This window comes from Sciurus vulgaris, assembly GCF_902686455.1.
Source record: "Sciurus vulgaris genome assembly, chromosome: 4".
Classification (NCBI taxonomy): domain Eukaryota; kingdom Metazoa; phylum Chordata; class Mammalia; order Rodentia; family Sciuridae; genus Sciurus; species Sciurus vulgaris.
The window spans coordinates 40,193,275-40,214,276 of NC_136464.1; the positions used below are offsets into that span (position 1 = coordinate 40,193,275).

Here is a 21,002-nt window from a genome sequence, read left to right on the forward strand (position 1 = left end):
AGTGTTCAGATATGACATAAAATGTGCACATCTCTCAATGGGAATCTTAACCCAGATTTGCTGCCTTTCCCTGAGAGGTGTGTGTGACTAAGTATTCCATCCTTTGCTTACCTTCTGGAGAGTGCTCAGTGTCATAAAGCATCTATGTAGCCTTTGCTTATTCATAGGAATGGAGAAGCCTTATGTGCCAACATCCTGAGCTTTCAAACAGAGCATGTTAGGCTGAATGCCAATGTGTTTCTAAGTTACAAGCTCTCTATTCTAGCCACGTAAGGTGACCTCAATCCCCAGAAATGGTTCTCATGGCCATGCATGTGAGAACACTCTCCATAGCCATGTGAAGTCCTCTTGGTGGCATGAGAACTGTCCTTGCTGTGCCTTTACCTGCCCAGGCAATCTTCTGAGTTTCTAGGCAGAGACCAAGAAGAACAACCGTGTGCTGAGTGTGGGATTGTTGGTAGAGGTTTGGTTCTTATTATTGCTGTCTGCTGAGCTCTGCTTCTCCCAAATTCTCTGGAACTTTTTGCACTCTCCTGGCAGGTGTGATGATACCATGACTCTCCAGTAGCTTCCAGAAAGCAAACTGACCCAGCTTCAGTTAATTTAATCATGGCAATGCCCTTATTGGGAGGAGATGTCAGACTTGCTTCCCTAGAAAGCCGAATCTGAGTGTGTTGTATAATTGTCATGTATAATTTAGCTACCACTGTCAACCATGATTTCCCTTGTGGCTTTGTGATAATTAGGAACCACCATGGGTACAGTCCTAAGCCCTGACCTATCATTCATTAGAAGAAGAATTGTATTCAGAAAGGATGCAGAACACCACAGGCCTGTCCCCAAACTGCATTTTTTCTTTCCACAGTCTTATCTCAATGACTGGGAGGATCACAAGAGTTGGTACACCCCAAGAGTCAGAACACTGATACCATAAAGTCTTTAAGAAGAAACTAATTATCAACTGATCCATATCTTTCATAAAGAAGAAATTTCCTTAAAAAGTATGATACTCATGACAGATAAGAAATACCAGGCCCAAGTGTACCCCAACAACTTGGTCAAAAGCTGCTCTTTCCTTTGAGGAATACTTAGTCCCCATTGTCAATCAGAGCTGTCTCCCTTCCGCTGAAGGCCCAATCCAAGCTTTCCCTTTATAGATTTCTAATACTGGGCTCAGTCTCATGTCTACCATTTCCCAGCCCATAGGTTCCATCTCTGGTAACAGTCTGAAATGAATTAAAATAGAGGACTCTTGTTTACAAACAGAGGTCAAACAGACAGAGAGAATGGGAGATGAGAGATGGAAATTTCTGAAGCTGCCTTTTGTCCATAGCTTTATGCTCAAGAGTCAAGTGGTAAGAACCAAGTACTACTGTGTTTCTGCAGATTTTGAGGCAAGTGCTGAGTAGTTGAGGCACATTACCAGTAACTGTGCTCCTGGACCATAGGTGTTTCTGGTACTCCAGAAACCTGTCACTGGTCAGCATTTGCACCCACACCGGCCTCTTTCCCTAACAAGGAGTATCAACCTAAAATAAGGATTTGAGGATACAGAAAAAGAAAGATATAACAAATCTCAAAAGTACTGAGTCTCAATGAACCCTTGGAAACAGGAAATGCCTGTGAGTTTTTGAAATGCAGAAGGAGAAACTCATGAGCAACCTAATTCCATGCCTTTGGGCTCTTCTTTGGGCCAGGTGCTAGCCTACCAAAAGTAACAGGACGTGGGCAATATGCAAGCACAGGGGAAATGGGTGTGAGATTGTGTGACTCCACCCCAACTCCTCTAGACCAGGCCCTTGTCACTGTCCCTCTATGCATATTAACACCCTAGAACAAGGGGCTGCTGTTTCTTCCTCTACAGGTGGCCCATATTCTTCCTTGAAAGTGTGTTCCTTGCTTTATCCCCAAAGTCTCTCACCCTTGAGATGGGTCACTTTCTCTCTTGAATGTGCATCTGCTTTCCTAAATAATTCTCTTTGTGCCTCTGACTGGCATGTTCTGAAATTCTTCTTCATATGCCAAAGACCCCACTTGTCCTGAGTTGAGGTCCCCTCCTCAGGGAACTCTTCTGGTAACCAACCCATTGTGGCCTCTTATGGAGGCCAGTATCTGGAATCTGGATGGTTGCAACAGAAACGGGAGAATTGCAGGAGGCACCTCTACTTTTGTTGCAGGATTCTTATGCAGAGAGACAGGGCTCGAGGCGTTTGGCAGGAAGCAATGTTTACTAGTGCCAGCACTGGCCTAGGGGATTTGTATCCAAAGGCTGATCCTGGATTGCAGTTGGGGCATTGCCTTATATATCCTTTGTTAGTTTCTTTTAAGTTAGATCCTTTGTCTCCCATATATGGTAACATACATTTGATTAGTTATCCTAGACTACAGAGTTGCAACAAACTTGCAACAGAAGCAGGCTATAGATACTGCTTGTGCCACAGTTATTCTGGGAGGGCTATTAAGGTACTTTCACTTGACTTTCTCTGTGTGGAGGGAGTTTGGCATAACACATAAAGGTGTCCTCCGAATGAAATAAAAAGCATCCTGGTTGTTACATTTGGTGTCAGTTTGACAGAAATAAGCAATCAGCCTGGTTTAGAAATGAAGGTATTAGAGCTGGGCATGGTGGTGCACACCTATAATTCCAGAGGCTTGGGAGGCTGAGGAAGGAGGATTGCAAGTTCAAAGCCAGTCTCAGCAACCTAGGGAGGTCTGAAACAACTTAGCAAGACCCTGTCTCTATGAAAGAAAGATAGATAGAAAGAAAGAAAGAAAGAAAGAAAGAAAGAAAGAAAGAAAGAAAGAAAGAAAGAAAGAAAGAAAGAAAGAGAAAGAAAGAAAGTAAGTCTGGGAATGTGACTCAGTAGTTGTTAAGTGCCCTGGGTTCATCACTGGTACAAAAAAAAAAAAAAAAAAAAAAAAAAAAGGAGGAGCTGGGGTTCAGAAAGTGACAAACCAAAGATTGGCCCACTGAGAAGTTTAGATGGGGCCTCAGAATCAAACTATATCACACCTTTTCTTGTTTCTACCTCCAAAACACAGGGATGGATTTTCTCTGCAATTACTTAATCTGCATTAGGACCAGAATCAAAAAGTGACCATAGTTGCCTTGCATCTCACCTTGTGCAGGAGTGTATCCACACCCAGGTGGACTTTCTCCCAAGATAATGTCTGTTCCTGAAGATCATTCAGATTCCAAAGCAAATCATTGACATCAAATTTCTGTCCCCAGGTTTGTCCAGTCTCTTTAATAATTGCTTACTGTACCTCTAAAATTGCCTACCGCCCTTTTCTCCTTCCCATTCCCTTTTCCTCCTGAGGAGAATATTTAAGCTTCAACTATCTCCCCCACCACTGAGATTAATTCTTTTTCATGGACCCATTATTGAACACATTTGTACTTATATGTAATTTTTTTGTGTTAATCTCTGTATTTCCAGATTATTTCATATACTTAAGTTATTGGAACATCAAAGAGAAAAGAAAGTTTAAAACTTCCCCACAAAGGAATGAAGTCAACCAGTGTGGTGTGGTTAAAGACTATTCATTGTATAAGAGTGTTACAACCTGTTTTTTTTTTTTTTTTTTTTTAAGAATATACTATTTACTGTTTTTACCATGATATGAATATGTGCTCAAGGCTTTGAGATTATTCCTAAACTGCTTCCAATCACATCCAATGAGAAGGCTCTCAGACTGCAAAGCTCCTTTCTTACAAATGGTCTGATAATTTTCACCCAATCTCAGCGGTCTTCATGGGAACCCTCATCCCACTTTAATCTGCAGTTTGGCTTACTTCAAGTACTCAAGCACTAATAGAATTTTAATGTCATTTTTAACATTTTAGTCACTTTTTGAAACTGTGATAACTCACAGAGAGTGGCAGGAAGGTTCCTGTGTACCTTTCAACCAACTTCCCCTCAACAATGATATTGTATACAATTGTAAGACAATATTAAAAGCAGGAAAATGAAATCAATACTACGTGTGCATTTTAAGATGTGTAATGAGCTCATCTGATAAATTCAGGTACACAGAATTTCTATTTAACAGAGTCTATCTTAGCTCTCTGCATCTTTGCTCCCAAGTAGAGCATTCCTTTTCTACATGACAACAACTCATTTTCATGTGATCCATTCTAAAACAAACTGACAGCCAACAAAACCCCTCTAGAATGAGTGCTAAATGGAGTGGAGGAATTTTCCCTGTTCTTTTTGTCAAAAGATACTTCCTATTAAATATGTAGAGTGAAGTTGCTGTGTATTACAAATCCTTGGAAGTCTTTTCTCTGTGTGTGGTTTTATCCTCCATCCCATATACATTTTGGCACATTTGTCTCACTCGCTCTGCTTTACTAATTGTATATTATTGCCCTTTTTTATCCAAGTATGTTATGATACTCATTGTCAAACAGAAACACTGAGAGAATTCTGCAATGAACACTCACACACCTAGATTCTACATTTTACATTTTTTATGTTTATTGCATATCTATTAATCCACTCATTTCTCTATCTATCCATCAATTTCTCCTTTTCTTTGTTATTGGATAAAAAAGCAATCAGCATAATTAGTTAAAACTTTTTAAAGAATAGCATACATACGTAAATGGCTTTTTAAAATATGAATTTGAGGGCTGGGGATATAACTCAGTTGGTAGAGTGCTTGCCTCACAAGCACAGGCCCTAGGTTCAAATCCCCAGCACTGCAAAAAATAAAAAATAAAAATAATTTAAAAAATAAAATAAAATACGAATTTGGTACAACATTGACATGCTTCCAAAAGCAGATACGGAGAAGTCTATCTTTTATTGCAGTCCCTCTTTCTTTTCCACACCCTTCCCTACAGGGAAACATTACAAAAGTTAATGTATTCTTCCATAGTCTTCATTTTAGTATAAGCAGAGAGCTAAGCATTCTTCAACACTCCTGGCTTCCCTGTTCTTCTTTGCTGTATATTGCATATAGGAGCTATGAGAAAGCAGCACTTACAAAACTTTCAACTGACCAACCCATGGTGCCTTATCAAGAGCTTCTTATTTTTCTGAGAGCTGAAGTTTTAAAAACAGCTTCTTGGAGGACTTACCTCTTGCTACCCTGAGCCCATCCTCACATGTGCATGCATGCACATAGACACACATACATGCATACACACTTATAGAAACTCAAAAACTCTAATAAGTACACTCAGTTGCTAGGAAACAGATTTTGGTTCCAGTGCCTGGAGTGCTGGGAACGTTTGAATATTAATTGATGAGTAAATTTGGGGCATTGAAATCTAATTTTCTGACAACTTACCAACTAGCTGAGTAGCTTTATTATATTTGTGATGAATTCAGCCAAGGGGATATAAATCCCAATGCACCTTTTTGCCAAAACCAGCCAGGGGCTCAGGAACAATGGTCTTCACTTAATCAACAATTATAAAACTGAGCCAAACCAAGAACTGTCTAGAGTGACAAGCAAAAGCATATAGTGTGTATCTTCCAATGAGCAAAGATGTGACTCAGAGTTTTCATTTAGGTTAATTCCATGAGCAGAGGCAAACCCCCCCTCCAAGCTGTTCTGCAACATTCATGGTAAGAAATTCAGAGGCCTGGTGAGCCCAAGTTATACTTTTTATTCCCCCAAAATGAAAGACAATATTCCTGCTCTAGTAGTTTCCTCTGGCTTAATTTACTAAATATGTTCTTGGTTAAGTATGAACAAAATTAAAAAGATGTCACTTGTGGCTTCCCCAAGTGTCAAGTGAATGCCACAACCAAGTACATTCCTCCTCCCAGTCCCCATTTTTGGTCAACATCCCTCAGGTTCCAGGTCACATAAGTCAGGCTTCTAATCCCATGCCCTCAAAAGTGAATACCTTCCCTGCATTTTCTAAAGACTTGGTGGTATTTGAATTTGCATGGCTGCCTTTGCTAGTTTTATAGTTTTCTCTTTCTACACAGAGAATACACATTGTTTGAGAAAGTCACTCAAAGAATTGGTGCTCTTAACCAATTTTACTGAATATTTTTATGTGAGCTAAAAAAGATGATATTACACACCAACCAATAAACACTTTAAAACTGTATGAACCTATTTATGTCATTTTGAGCTTGCACATCCCAAACAGGTTATTTTTCTTACATGCATTTATTCTCTAGAATACTGATTTTTGTTCAAATAGGTTACCTACATGTAGTATGTAAACATCTCTTGAACTGACTTCACACAAATTAGGAAAGTCCTCTAACCCAGGCTTTTATCAGGTATTTAAAAAAAATTTTAAATTTGTTCTAACAGCTTTTTGACTTCCCTACTCTTTCCCTAAAACATCAAGTCATTGTAGCTTGGAATAAATTCCTAGCTCTGTGTTTGGATCACCTAGCTCCTTGTGATTACCAGCAGCTGGACACACGTAAATAAAAGGGTGAAATGAGGAGGTGGCACTGACCAGTAGGTCTCGTCTACAGAGGGGCCTGGGCAATTGGACCTCTGGACTGCAATGATATAGTGAACTCCTGAAGGCTTTTTCTTTTTAATTCTTCTCTTTGCTCATTTGTCTTGCTCTTAGATCTTGAAGTGCCTCGTGGTGCCTCTGGGTACGTGGCCACATAAAAAAGTAACACTTTCTGTTGAATTCTCCATTGTCCAGGACACCAGCTACACTGAGGGTGGACGCTGTTCACGTCCAGGGCACAGTCATTAGGAAAATGATCCTTGTGGGTCCAGCAGCTGCTTGGTGCTCATACAGGATAACCATCCACGGCCACTGAGTGCAGGGATGCAAGGAAGGATGGATGCTCCTGGCCTCGACACCAAGGAAGCAGGGAGAAGGCAGGGCCAGGCAGGCAGGAGAGACAGCATGTGTCGTCTCCATCTACTTTTTATTTCATCAATTACACATTTTTGGAGGCGGCAAGTAGGAAAGCTTGTTGTTCTATTGAGTTATGAGTGGATTAAAGCGGGAACGGTGCCCCTTCCTTCAAAACATGGTGTTCAGCTGAGCAGTGAGCCTCAGAGCCCTCTCATAGCACAGCAGGGCCTCCTTCACTTCCCCTTTCAATTTGTGGCTGAGCCCCAGGAGGCTGACACTCTCCACAACACATATATTCCGGCGAACACGACTATTGGCCAGTTTCTCTAGGGCACTTATAAGTCTTTCCCTGGCAAAGGACATTTCTTCTATCTTTAGACCTTTTAAATAATGGGTGATGGCTTTGTCTTCAGATCTCATGTGAAATTGTTGGAAACGGCCATAGTGGTAATGAATGTCTTGCTGCACGTGGTCAACAATGTTGTCCATGCATAATGCTTTCTGAAAATTCTCCTCTGCCTCTCTGTACTGGCCTATTTCTGCATACATTTCAGCCAGGTAAACATAAGCCATCTCTAATGTTGACCTGAGTCTTAGAGTCTCTTGAAATTCATTTATAGCTTGTTGAACCAATGTGTCCACATTTTCTCTTTCTTTCCTTCGAGGGTTCACATTTGTAGCTTTCTTCACTTGAAGCAGTTTTGCCCTGTAGCATAGCCCTATCTGATAATGCAGATAAGCAGAATTGGGTCTTGCCTCCAAGGCCTTCTGAAGGAGCTGAATAGCTCTATCTACACAGCCATTTTTGCGATAAAATTTGCTTGCATATTGAAAGACATAGGTCTGGGAGGACATGTTGCTCAGAGCTTCCTCAATGTAGTGTTCTCCCTCAGCTTCCTGTCCTATATCTTGGAGCTTCAGGGCAAGGAGAACCTTAATGTATGTATCTTCTGGGTTGAGCCTGACAGCCTTCCTTAGGGGTTCTAGAGAAATGACATCTTCATTAATGTAACTTAGGCGGTGGGCGGTGATGGCGAACCCCATGCTGAATTCAGGGTTTTCAGGCTCCACTGCCAGAGCCTTCTCAAAGCAGGCCTTGGCCCGCTTGTAATACTGTCCTCCACACTTCAGCAAGGCCCATCCTTCCTCACAGTCCATCTCAGGGGACTCCAGCCTGTAGCGGGAGGGACTTGCCAACTTCTTGCAAGTGTTCTCCACCTTGTCCAGGTAAGCCTGGGCTTCTGCCCATCTGCCCATGTGGTGATACACCCAGGCATAGTTGCCCCAGGTCACCAGGCTTCTCATGTCTGCCTGGTCTGTGTGCTCCCTCTGGATCAAGTCTTCAGCTTCTCTCAGGGTCTGCAGGGCTTCCTCATCCTGGCCTTTCAGGTGCTTCACATAAGCCAGGAGGTTGTGTATCCCCACATTGTATTTGGTGTCTAGGAACTCAATCTGTTCCAAGACCCTGCTTTCTAAATCTGGCATTTCATTGTCTTCCAATAGCAGCCCCCATGTGAAGTGACATCTCAACTGTCCCAGCCTGTCCTGTATCCCATGATCATCAGTATTCTCACTGTGAAACAAAAGCAGATTTTATCTGTTAGGTGGGAAACAGCCATAAGAAAAACCACAATGAAACACCTTGTACAAATTTAGTGCAAAAAGTTTCACATGTAATTAGATTTATTGTGCATGAAGAGGGATTATAGTTTGCTTGACTTCATAGGGTTGTTCTGGTACATTGTAAGCAAGCCACCACTCCATTTATTTAGATTCCCCTTTGTGAAATTATGATAACAATAGGATTTTTCACACTGGCCTTTGGGAACATTAACAAGCCTACCTTTGGAAAGCACTTACATCATATCACATGCTATGTAACAATTTCTTCTGTAACTATTAGTAAAAAATAAGAGACACTGAGTGGACATGAGAACTTTAGTGAACATTTTTGACTTCAGGATTATAGGGTGTGTGAATACAACTGATGAAGACCACTGAATTGAGAATACTATTTGACAAAGGCTTTTTGTCCTCTCTGAGGAATGAACACAAGGTCTCATACATTCTAGGCAATTTCTTTACCACTGAGCTACATCCCCAGCTCTTTGTAGTTTAATTTAATAGAAGGTCTTGCTAACATGCACAGGCTGGGTTCCTCTTGGCATAGCCTCCTGGGTAGCTGGGAATTACAGAAGAGCAACCTTGAGCTTGGCTTTTTTTTTTTTTTTTTTTTAAACTATTTACTTGGAAATAAATATAAAATCATGATAGTTGTGAGGAGATCCAATGTATCTTATACCCAATTTCTCCCAGTAATTATAACTTATACAACTCTAGTACAATATCAACACAAGCTACTGATTTGGGTACCACAAGGTGTGTGTACCGTTCTACCATTCTTTCAGAAAGTCAACCTCTGGAAGCACCACACTGATCCAGATGGAGATCTGCTCCATCACCACAACATCACCTCATCTACCCTTACAGGCATATCAGTGGCCTCTTTTGCTGCATTCCTCAGAAATTCATAGCCCGTTATAACTAAAAAGGTGTTCTTTATGTCTGTTATTTTGTTATTTCAAGAATGTCAGGTAAGTGGTGAATGTCATACAAAGGGGTGGTTCCACACATAAAAATCAAAAACATAAACTATCATGAGCAGAGTGACAGAAAAAAGAGTCAGGTTTGCATCAACTGATGCAGAAAACCCATCGACAACATTTACCTCCCTATCAGGATAAGAAGGACTCAACAGATGGAAAACAGAAGGAAACTTCCTTAAGACAATAAATGTTGCATATGAAAAGTCCACAGCTAGTATCATCCTCAATGAAGAAACACTGAAAGCTTTTTCTCTAAGATCTGGAATAAGGTAAGGATTCCAGCTTTCACCTTTTCTAGTCAACATAAATCTGATATGTACAAGAGTCTCAGGAGGACACACGAAAACTGTTACAACTAATAAAAAAATTAAGCACAGTGGTAGGATACAAAATCAGTATGCAAAACTCAGTTGTGTTTCTAAACAAAAGCGATGAACAGATGAAATGAAGAAAACAATCCTATTTGCAATAGTGTGGAGAAGATAAAGTACTTAGGAATAAACTCAATCAAGGAGGCACAGGAGACTACAGTGAACCCTGCAAGCTGTTTTTGAAAGAAGACACACAACAAAGTGAGGCATCCCAAATTCATAGGTCAGAAGCTTAATATTGCTAAGTTGTCAGTACTACCCAAAGTGAGCTACAGATTCAGTGCAAGCCCTACCAACATTCCAATGAAAGTTTCTTTCAGGAGTAGAAAATGTCATCCTAAAATTTATATGGTGTTTCAAAGGGACTGAAGTAGCCAAATAATCTAGAGAACCAAGAACAAAATTGGATATCTCAGACTTTCTGATTTCAAAGGTTACTACAAAGCTACAGTGATCAAAACATTGTGGAATGGCAGAATGACCTTATGAAAGACAGTAGAAACACATAGACCAATGCAAGAAAAGGAAATCTTGGAAATAAACACTCGAGTATAGGAATTCATTAGTCAGCCAAGGTTGCCATAATATAGCATAAGATGGTAGACATCTTCTCACAGTTCTGGAAGCTAGAATTCCCAGGTCAAGTTCATGCTTATGGTTCCTAGCAAGTGCTCTTCTCATAGATGAATGGCCACCTTCTTGGTACATCCTCACTTGACCATCTCTCCACCACTTGGACCCAGAAAACTTGGGTGTCTCTTCCCCTTTTTCTAATGAAATTGGCCCTACAGAAACTTTCTATGTTTTCCCTTAATCTTTACTACCTCTTTCTAGACCCTATTCCAAGGGACTGTCACATGAAGGTTAGTATTTAGAGATTTCAACTTGTGATATGGGGAGGGGACACAATTTAGTTCAGAGCTATGGTGAAGTGATTTTTGACAAGAGTGTCAAGCCCACTCCCTGGGAGAAAAGACAGTCTTTACAACTAATGTGGGAAAATTGGAAAACCAATTGCACAATGAGTTGGGCCCCTACCTTTTGCCATATAACAAAACTACTCAAAACAAATTAAAAAACCTAAATGTGAGACTAAAATTATAAAACTTGCAGAGGAAAATATAAGGGAAAAGCTTCATGACATTGCATTTGACAGTGCTTTCTTGGCTGTGACATCAAAATCACAGGAAACAATAGAAAAAGAGATGAGTTGGACTTGACCAAAATTAAGAATTCTTGTGCATCAAAGGACATTGCCTGACCGATGTGATCCTATAATATGTACAACCGGAAAAATGAGAAATTACACTACATTTATGTATGATTTATCAAAATGCATAAATACATTCTACTCTCATGTACTACTAATTAGAACAAATTTTTAAAAAAAATTTTAAAGGACACCATCAACTGAGTGATAAAACAACTCCTAGAATTATAGAAAATATTTGCAATCACTATCTGAAATGGTCTGTATCTTCAGCATTTGATGCTCAAAACAATTGGAAAGAAACTAACACTTGTACACAGATTTTTTTAAAGTAATATTTTTTTAGTTGTGGATGGACCTTTATTTTATTTATTTATATGCAGTGCTGAGAATCGAACCCACTGCCTCACACATGCTCGGCAAGCATACTACTGAGTCACAACCCCAGGCCCTCTACATGGATGTTTATTGCAGTATTATATATAGCCAAAGATGAGATGAAAACTACACAAATGTTCATGAATTGATGAATGGATAAGCAAAATGTCATATACCCATACAGCTGAATATTATTCAGTCCTGGAAAGAAATGAAGGACTGATTTATGTTACAATAGGGAAGAGCCTTTGAATCGTGATGGTCTCCAAGTACGGGGGTGCACACCTGTAATCGCAGTTAACAAGGAGGCTGAGGTAGGAGGATTACAAGCCTGAGTGAGGCTACCCTGGTAACCCTTATGAAGATAAAATTTGAAAAAGGGCTAGGAATATAGCTCAATGGTACAGCACTTGCTGAGAGAGGCTGTGGGTTCAATGTGCAGTGCTACCCCCTGCAAAAAGCAAAAACTATGTTAGATGAAGGAAGATAGTACAAAAGGACATCGTAGTGTTGTAGTGTTCTTTTTTTTTTTTTTTTTTTTTTTTTTTTTTATTTGGTTTTGAGGTTTTCCTCCTGAGTGGTTGTAAACTCTAGTCCTGCTCTGACATAGCTTCAGGGCGTTTGTCCTGGATGTCTGCAGTGTGCCTTCCATGGGTGTACTTCTTTATTCTGGTATACAGCCCAATGCCGGTGTATCTGACCCATGACTAGGTGTCCCCTCACAGGAAACCTGCTTATACAGGCAGACCCTCCAGTGGCTCCTGTCTGATCTTGTCCACTTTATTCACAACAAAGTAACTACTGTCTAGAAGAGTGAACTGCAGACATGTCCATCAGGTAACACATGGAGGCAGGCATTCCAAGAAATAGGTGAAATGACAAGCAAGTTCCCATTTACAGGTCCCAGAGGAAAAACAGCAAGATACACTGTCGGGTCAACAGGAAGTGGAGAGCTTCAGAGACATATATGCTCAACCACTGGGTGGAGATCAAAAGAGAAAGAGGACTCCCTCTGTAGGACAATCCTCTACTGAGGTCCAGGGCTTCACTTAGGTGGGAAGCCTGCAGAGAGTTCTAATTGGCGGACTTAGAGCAAATTGGTTCTATATCCATGGGGTCGTGCTACCACTGAGAGGTCGTCACTGCAGCATATCTGCCCAGTCTGTGAAGGGCTTGGGGATCAGTAGGGTGAATCTTCTAAGGTGTGCATTATTGATTGGTCCCAAAGGGAGGTCCCAAAGAACTAGTTACCAGGAGGTGTTTGCACAAGGCAGATGTCTGGATCAATCACACCAAGGATCTGGGAGATGGTGAAGAACTGGGAGTGTGTTGAGGAGGATGAGAAAGGCCAACTCATCTTCAAAATGGAGACAGAGGCATTAGAATGGCGATTATCAAGAATACAAGCAACAACAGGTGTTGGCGAGGATGTGGGGAGAAAGGTACACTCATACATTGCTGGTGGGGCTGCAAGTTGGTACAGCCACTCTGGAAAGCAGTGTGGAGATTCCTTAGAAAACTTGGAATGGAGCCACCATTTGACCCAGCTATCCCACTCCTTGGCCTATACCCAAAGGACTTAAAATCAGCATACTACAGAGATACAGCCACATCAATGTTCATAGCTGCTCAATTCACAATAGCCAGACTGTGGAACCAACCTAGATGTCCTTCAATTGATGAATGGATAAAGAAACTGTGGTATATATATACAATGGAATATTATTCAGCCATAAAGAATGATAAAATTATGGCATTTGCAGGCAAATGGATGAAATTGGAGAATATCATGCTAAGTGAGATAAGCCAATCTCAAAAAGCCAAAGGACGAATGATATCACTAATAAGTGGATGATGACACATAATGGGGGGAGGGAAGGGTTAGTGTTAGTGTTAGAATTAGGGTTAGGGAGGGGGGCAAGTATGGAGGAAGGAAGAACTGTATAGAGGGAAAAGAGGGTGGGAGGGGTGGGGGGAAGGGAAAAAATAACAGAATGAATCAAACAACATTACTCTATGTAAATTTATGATTACACAAATGGTATGCCTTTACACCATGTACAAACAGAGAAACAACATGTATCCCATTTGTTTACAATAAAAAAAAAATACATTAAAAAAAATGGAGACAGAGGCAACATAAAACTGAAAGAATTCACTCCAGTCACACATTGTATGTGTCCATTCATGTGACAGATCCAAAGATGCAAATGCAGAGACACAAAGAGCAGATGAATGTTTGCTGGGGTCTGGAGGGAGGGCTGAGTAGGAAGTGACAAAGCAGATGGGATTTCTCCTCACAATGGTTAGATGTCCTTAAACTACGTGGTAGTGATGCTTGCACAACATGGTGAATGTGCTAAATACCTCTAAATTTTAAAGTTTGAAAAGTTGAAATGGCAAATTTTGTCCTATGTGCCTGTTTTTTTTTGGTGCTGGGGATTGAACCCACGGCCTTATGCATACGAGGCAAGCACTCTACCAACTGAGCTATATCCCCAGCCCACTATGTGCCATTTTATACACATTTTTTACTGGTACATGTTCAAATTAACATTAAGTTATTAAAACATAAAAACTGATTAGGATGGTATCTGAAATGATGTCAGGAATCCACATTATAACTCTTTTGGAGAAATTGGCTTAACAGATTAATAAACTGTCTTATTCATATCTCAGCTTCACCTCTTATGGACTGGGTGATCTTAGCTTCTCTAAATCTGACATTTCCCTTTGCAAAATTAGCATAAATAATTGCCTCATCTTTTTCTTTTAAAAATTAAATATAATGCTTTACATAATAGTTTTTAAAAACAGGCTGACATTGAATAATTATTTGGAAAAAAGTAGCTACTTTATATCTTTCATTATTATTATTATTTCTTCTTTTAGATATCAGTTAGAAGTCTGCATTTGGAGGAGGGTTGACCTGTGGTTTTGTAGTTTCTGGAAATTCTTCCCCTCCCAAATTTTGCCCAGTGGAACTCCAAGGGGACATTTGCAAGTTAATAGTAATGAAGGAATTTTATCTGATCTCGGGAGTTGCTTGATTCAAGATTCAGTGGGACCACAGAGAAATTCCCATTAGGCCATTCTGGTAAGGAAGATGTGGATGTTCCTAAGCAGAGAACTCCAGCCAACACCCACTGACAGGTGGATGTCAAGGACCTGCAGATGATTGGCAGCCCCAGGAAATGTGATCTGCTCACCTTCAATCTAGTCAGAGTTTCATCAGAGCTGGCCCCTCTGAAGGTGAGTTGAGGAACCTGCAGGGAAAGGCCATGAGACTCTCCCACCCCATCCCCACAGTATCTCCCCAGACATCTGGGAGGCCCCACTGAAACTCACAGTGCTGTGTGGGTCCTGCTTTTCCACCAAAATGAGGAGTGAGGAGAAAGAGATGTCTCTAACCAGACAAGCTGATGTCCTGTCTCCAGATGGGAAACAGTGTGGTAAAAAAGAATCTCTGAACCTGGGATCATTTTCTCCTTCCTGTACAACTCCCTCTTTCCTGCCTTTCCTCAGGCAATTGCATGAAGGAAGCTTCACAAGTCCAACAGAAATGAAAATGCTTGCACTAATGCAACAGCTTAGGTGTGGGTATGCATGCACTTGCATGTACACACACACATGTACATGTCGGCCTGTGAACAGATACCCAAAGAGAAAGTTTAGGATGCCTGAGAATAAACCTGTTGAGATCATATTGATTAAAATTGCTTCTAAACCTTTGGACATGATGGCAAATAAGCAAGGAAATCCTTACCTCATGGTTGCTGTGAAGGAGGCTGCAGTTCTGCAGTGTTTTCAGTTGGGTGGGCTTCTCAGAGATCTGGTTGTCTGTCTGTAGATAGTCTCATAAAGTGTAGCCCCAGGACAGGATTTTATAAGCAACAGATGATGTAATTGGTAGGTGTGTCCTTGCAGTTGGGTTGGAAACTGGAAGTGGAAAGTGAAACTAAACCTGGCCAATTCCTGCTCACAGAAACTGAAAGTTAAGCAGAGATGCAGACCCTTCTTTGTTTCCTTCTGAGAACAGGTTGAGAGAAGGCTGGTGACAACAGTTGTCCTGATGTGTGAATTCCTGTCTCCCAGCCTTAGGATGACATGGGTACTAGGACATGGGAGGTCCTGCCTATAGGTCCCTGAGCCTATAGCCAGCAGCACCCGTGAAAATGGCTGTGTGAACTTGGAGAAGTCATGCCTCCCCCTCTGCTCCTGTTTGTCCATCTGGAACCAGGGAGTGTTCAGATATGACATAAAATGTGCACATCTCTCAATGGGAATCTTAACCCAGATTTGCTGCCTTTCCCTGAGAGGTGTGTGTGACTAAGTATTCCATCCTTTGCTTACCTTCTGGAGAGTGCTCAGTGTCATAAAGCATCTATGTAGCCTTTGCTTATTCATAGGAATGGAGAAGCCTTATGTGCCAACATCCTGAGCTTTCAAACAGAGCATGTTAGGCTGAATGCCAATGTGTTTCTAAGTTACAAGCTCTCTATTCTAGCCACTTAAGGTGACCTCAATCCCCAGAAATGGTTCTCATGGCCATGCATGTGAGAACACTCTCCATAGCCATGTGAAGTCCTCTTGGTGGCATGAGAACTGTCCTTGCTGTGCCTTTACCTGCCCAGGCAATCTTCTGAGTTTCTAGGCAGAGACCAAGAAGAACAACCGTGTGCTGAGTGTGGGATTGTTGGTAGAGGTTTGGTTCTTATTATTGCTGTCTGCTGAGCTCTGCTTCTCCCAAATTCTCTGGAACTTTTTGCACTCTCCTGGCAGGTGTGATGATACCATGACTCTCCAGTAGCTTCCAGAAAGCAAACTGACCCAGCTTCAGTTAATTTAATCATGGCAATGCCCTTATTGGGAGGAGATGTCAGACTTGCTTCCCTAGAAAGCCGAATCTGAGTGTGTTGTATAATTGTCATGTATAATTTAGGTACCACTGTCAACCATGTTTTCCCTGCGGCCTGAACATAAAATCAGTGCAATATTTTTCTCAAACAGAGAAGACCATCAAGCAATTGAGCCGGGATAAAGGGAATATGAGATAAAAGTTGAAAATTTCTGAAGGTGGTTTTTGCTTTTTGTTTTTTCCTCATAGTTGTGTGGTCAAGAATCATGGTGCAAGGAACAAGTGCAGCATTTTATTTGTTTTTCAGGTGAGTGCTGATTGTCAAAAGCATGTTACCGGTGATGGTATAGCTGGACCATGGGTCCTTCTTGTGCTGCAGAAACATAGTGACTAGCCAACATTTGGAAATACATCTGCCTCACACCCTACCAAGGAGCAACAGCCCTTTGTGGACTTTCGTGGGAGTTGGTGTCTGGAATTTGAACTGCACATAAAAAAAAGAGAATTGAGGGAGGCAGTTCTGCTTTCCCTCAGCCTTCTTGGTGCAGAGGTGTCTGGTATAGCATATAATGAAGGCCTCCTAAGGAAGTAAAAAGCATTCAGGTTGTTATATGTGTGTCAGGTTGACAGAAATAAATGATAGACTTGTTTAGGAATAAAGGTGTTGGGACTGAGAAAGTGTGTTATGGCTTAGATATGAGGTGTCCCCCAAATGCTCATATGAGAGGTAATGCAAGAAAGTTTAGATGTGAAGTGATTGGGTTAGGAGAGCCTTAGCCTAATCAGTGCATGAATCCACTTGAATAGATTAACTGGGGGAATAACTGTAGGCAGGTAGGGTGAGGCTGGAGGAGGTAGGTGGGTGGGGGTGTGCTTTTGGGGTATATATTGTCTGTGGTGAGCTAAGCCTAGTATGTCTCTGCATCCTGATTGTCACATCCTTTGTTGCTTTCCTCCTCATGCCCTTCTGCCTTAATGTTCTGCCTCACCTCTGGCACAGAGCAATGGAGTTGGCCATCTATGGATTGAGACCTCTGAAACTGTGAGCCCCAGCTCCCCAAAACTTTTCCTCCTTTAAATTGTTCTTGTCAGGTCTTTTGGTCATAGTAGCAAAAATGCCAACTAAAACAAAACTGACAAACTGAAGATTGCCCTTTGACTTGGTGAGATGCTTACATGGGGCCTCAGAATCCTAGTACCTCACACCTTGTTTCTCACCTCAAAAATGCAGGAAAGAAGATTTTCTGCAATCTACTTTAAGACCAGAACCAAAAAGTGACTACATTTGCTTTCCATAGCATTCTGAAATCTCACTTTTTGTGGTAGAAGAGATGATAAGGAATATACACACTCAGATGGACTTCCCCACGAGATAATATCTGTTCCTGAGACTCATTCAAATTCCAAAGAAAATGTTTCACAAGTGAATTTCTGTTTCTGCATGCATTTATTCTCTTTAATCATTGCTTACCATGTTTCTAAGTTTGCCTACAGTCCTCTCCCCACTTCTCTTCTTCCCTCTTAGTGGGTTACTTAAGCCTCAATATCTTTGAGACTCCTTTTTTTGGCATGGCCTCATATTTGAGCACATTAATAGTTGTGTATCCCCCTTCCCACCTTGTAATCTCTCTTTGTTAAATCAACTTTTCATCACTTTTTCAAAATACCTGACAAGAACAATGTAAAGAGGATTGGCTCATGATTTTAGAGGTTTCAGCTCATGGTCAGGTGGCTCCATTGATTTGGGCCTGACGTGAAGCAAAACCTCATGGCAGAAGGGGTTTGGTGGAGGAAAACTGCTTATCTCATGGCAACAGGGAAGCAGAGAGAGGGGAAGGGTGCAGGGACATGATACAGCTCCCTAGGACACATCCCCAAGGATCCACTCCTTCCAAATCGGTTCTATCACCTATAAGATCTACCAAATCCCAATAGTCATACAGCTGTGAATTCCTCAATAAAGTAATCCACTGATGAGGTCAGAGCCCTCATGATCAGTCACCCCCACAAATTTGCACTTCTCTACATTGCTGCATTGGGAACCGAAGCTTCATCACATTCATCTTTAAGGAATCCTTCATTTCCAAATCATAACATTTCACCCTAGTTCATGTCCATTTCATAATGGAAAGTACATTTGATCCATCTCCAAGTGACTCCATAGATTTAATGGTTTCTGCATTTTGGCAACTCCAAGTCCAAAGTCTCCTCTCAGACTCAAGGCAACTCTTGGCTGTGAGTCTCTATAAACATAATAGAGCTTGTTTCACATTCGCAACATACGATGGTAAGACATGCACCAAGTAAACGTTTCCATTCCGAAAGGGAGGAATGTTGACATTCCTAGTGCATAGTACTAAGCACATAGTACTGAGTGCATAGTCCTTCAGTGGCAGTGATCTCTTCAGTATTGACATCCTTGGCCCCAATTGTACGTATGCTTTCCTGGTCAAACTAAAAGTTGTTCAAACCTTTCTGTTTAACTTCTGCTCTCTTTTCTCACTATAAATGTGATTCAAAGCCGTCAGCAATACACATGCCCCTACCTGAATGCTGTGTTGCCTGGAAATAATCTCCATCAAATTAATTAGTTCATCAGCTTTAAACTCAGACTCTCACAAAATCTCATTGCTTGGACAAAATGTAGACAAGTTCTTTGCCATAAAGTAACATATGTGGCCTCTAGTTCATTTACCAGTAGTGCCCTCATTTCTATATGGGAACTCACCAGCACTGTCTTTACTGTCTGTATCCTTATCAGCATTCTGGGCTTCTGAGTTCATACCAGAATTGTCTATTAAACTCTGCTTATAACTTTCTAGGCGGTTTCTAGCCTGTATCACCAATCTTTCAAGCTCCTCTTGCAAACCAGTTCCAATGGCTCTGAACTACATGGTCAAGTATAGTCACAACAATGACCTCTCTATTTGGCACCAATTTTAGATTTTAGTCAGCTTTTTGTCAGCATGATGAAATGCCTGGGAAAATGAACTTAGAGAATAAAACTTGTATTCTGTCTTACAGCTTAAGAAGTTTTTGTGTGTGGTTGACTGACTGTTTCTTCTGGGCCTGTGGTAAGGTGGAGAAGAGTTCACCACATCGTAGATGGGAAGCTCAGGATGGGGCATGAGGAGGAGAGAGAGAGAAAGAGAGACAGACAGAGAGAGGTGCCAAGATAGAGTCCCCAAGGGTATGCATCCAAAGACCCCTCCCTCCTACTAGGTCCTGCCTCCTACAGTTTCCACCACCTCCCAATATTTCATCCAAATTTCATCTGTGAATTAATCCATTTATGAAGTCAGAGTCCTCATGATCCAATTAATTCCTGAAAGATCCACCTTTGAACATGGCTGCATTGGGGATCAAGTCTTCAAAACATGATATTCAGGGGGACTTTTCAGATGGAAGCCATAACAGTCTTTATTGCTAGTTTATTTCAGAGACTCAAGTTATTAAGCATTCCCAGAGAAAAAGATTAAAAGCTCCCCACAAGCAAAAAAGGCCAAATCTCTCTCTCAAATCTCTCTCTCTCTCTCTCTCTCTCTCTCTCTCTCTCTCTCTCTATCTCTCTCTCTCATACACACACACACACACACACACACACACAAACACACACACGAAAGTAACAAAGATTTCTGAGCTAGAAAACTCTCAACCCTGTATTCCTCCAGCATGGACCCCTTCATATGATTCAAATTCCCACTCAACCTCAACCTAGTTCATGGAGTTTGAGTTTAAATACTTATCAACTTGCAAACTACCTGGCACATAGAAGCATGCCAAGCAAAGCTAACTGTTGTTATTCTTTTCAGTCATCAAACTAAAAATAATGCTTCCTCTAAAAAAGTTACTTCCTATGTCTTTTCAAACAAGAAGCAGGAAAAGAGCAGCTGCAAGAAGTTTTCCTCTTAGAAACCTTCCCTGAACACACTGCCTGATGGGAACAGTTCCTTCTGAACCCCTCCAGCCCAGTTCATCTCCCACTCCAGTCCTCACCAATCCATAAACTGCCACTGAGGCCTCCTTGAGGTCATCAGAAGGCTAGACATAAGTAAAAGTTGCTGAATTAATGAGACAGGCTTAATCCTGTATTCAGCAAATATTCAGGCTGTAAGGAAGTGCCAAACATAAGTAAATTAGAAAACCTCTCTTATTTGAGAGTAAAGTGTATTTAGAATTCTTATGGATAGAGAATAAATGGGCTGTCCATTTCCCAAAGCACTAGATAGCATGTAGAGAAGGGAGGACATATTTCCCTAGTCCTTGCTCTGAATCTGTCATTGGTTCTGGTCCTGCGAAGATCTGTCTCAGGCTGGTTTGTTATTGACCATCTTGCTTAGTGTCTCTTTGAAATAAACAGACCCTTGAACAACATGGGACAGAGAAATATTAAGAGGAGAGGAAACAGCAAAGTGTGTATATGTTTGTATATTTGCATGTGTGCATGTGCACAGATAATACAGAAAATAGGAACTGGAGAAAATGAAACTTAAAGAAATGAAACGTCAGTACTAGGTTCTGAGTGCTTTCCTGGAAGACCAAGACCATTTCTGCAAGACACTGATAAGTTGTAAGAAGCCACTTCACCTTTGTGAATCTGTTTCCTAGGCTGATAAGAAAGTGATCTGGAATAGCTAAGCAGATCTAAACCCTCACTACACATTAGAGTCATGTGCAGTAAAGTCTTAAAATAATTCCTACTAGGCCCTGTTCAAGACCAATCGAACTCCTGTCTGGATGTGCAGTGGGATCCCACACTCAGGTGATTGATTTGGCTGTG

The 21,002-nt window shown here is 41.2% G+C and overlaps 1 protein-coding gene and 1 long non-coding RNA gene across 2 annotated transcripts in view; both read right to left on the reverse strand.

The window, feature by feature from the left end:
- The window catches only part of LOC306660140, a 292,372-nt gene that overhangs the window by 101,338 nt on the left and 170,032 nt on the right, over positions 1-21,002 (reverse strand). The gene's annotated exons all lie outside the window — the stretch shown is intronic.
- Positions 6,266-15,764, reverse strand: LOC306660117 (interferon-induced protein with tetratricopeptide repeats 1B-like). Its single transcript, XM_079138259.1, has 2 exons — positions 15,131-15,764; positions 6,266-8,372 (listed from the first exon to the last, which is right to left on the reverse strand). The coding sequence occupies exons 1-2, from the start codon at positions 15,133-15,135 to the stop codon at positions 6,968-6,970; spliced, it is 1,410 nt and encodes a 469-aa protein (XP_078994385.1). The 5' UTR covers positions 15,136-15,764; the 3' UTR covers positions 6,266-6,967.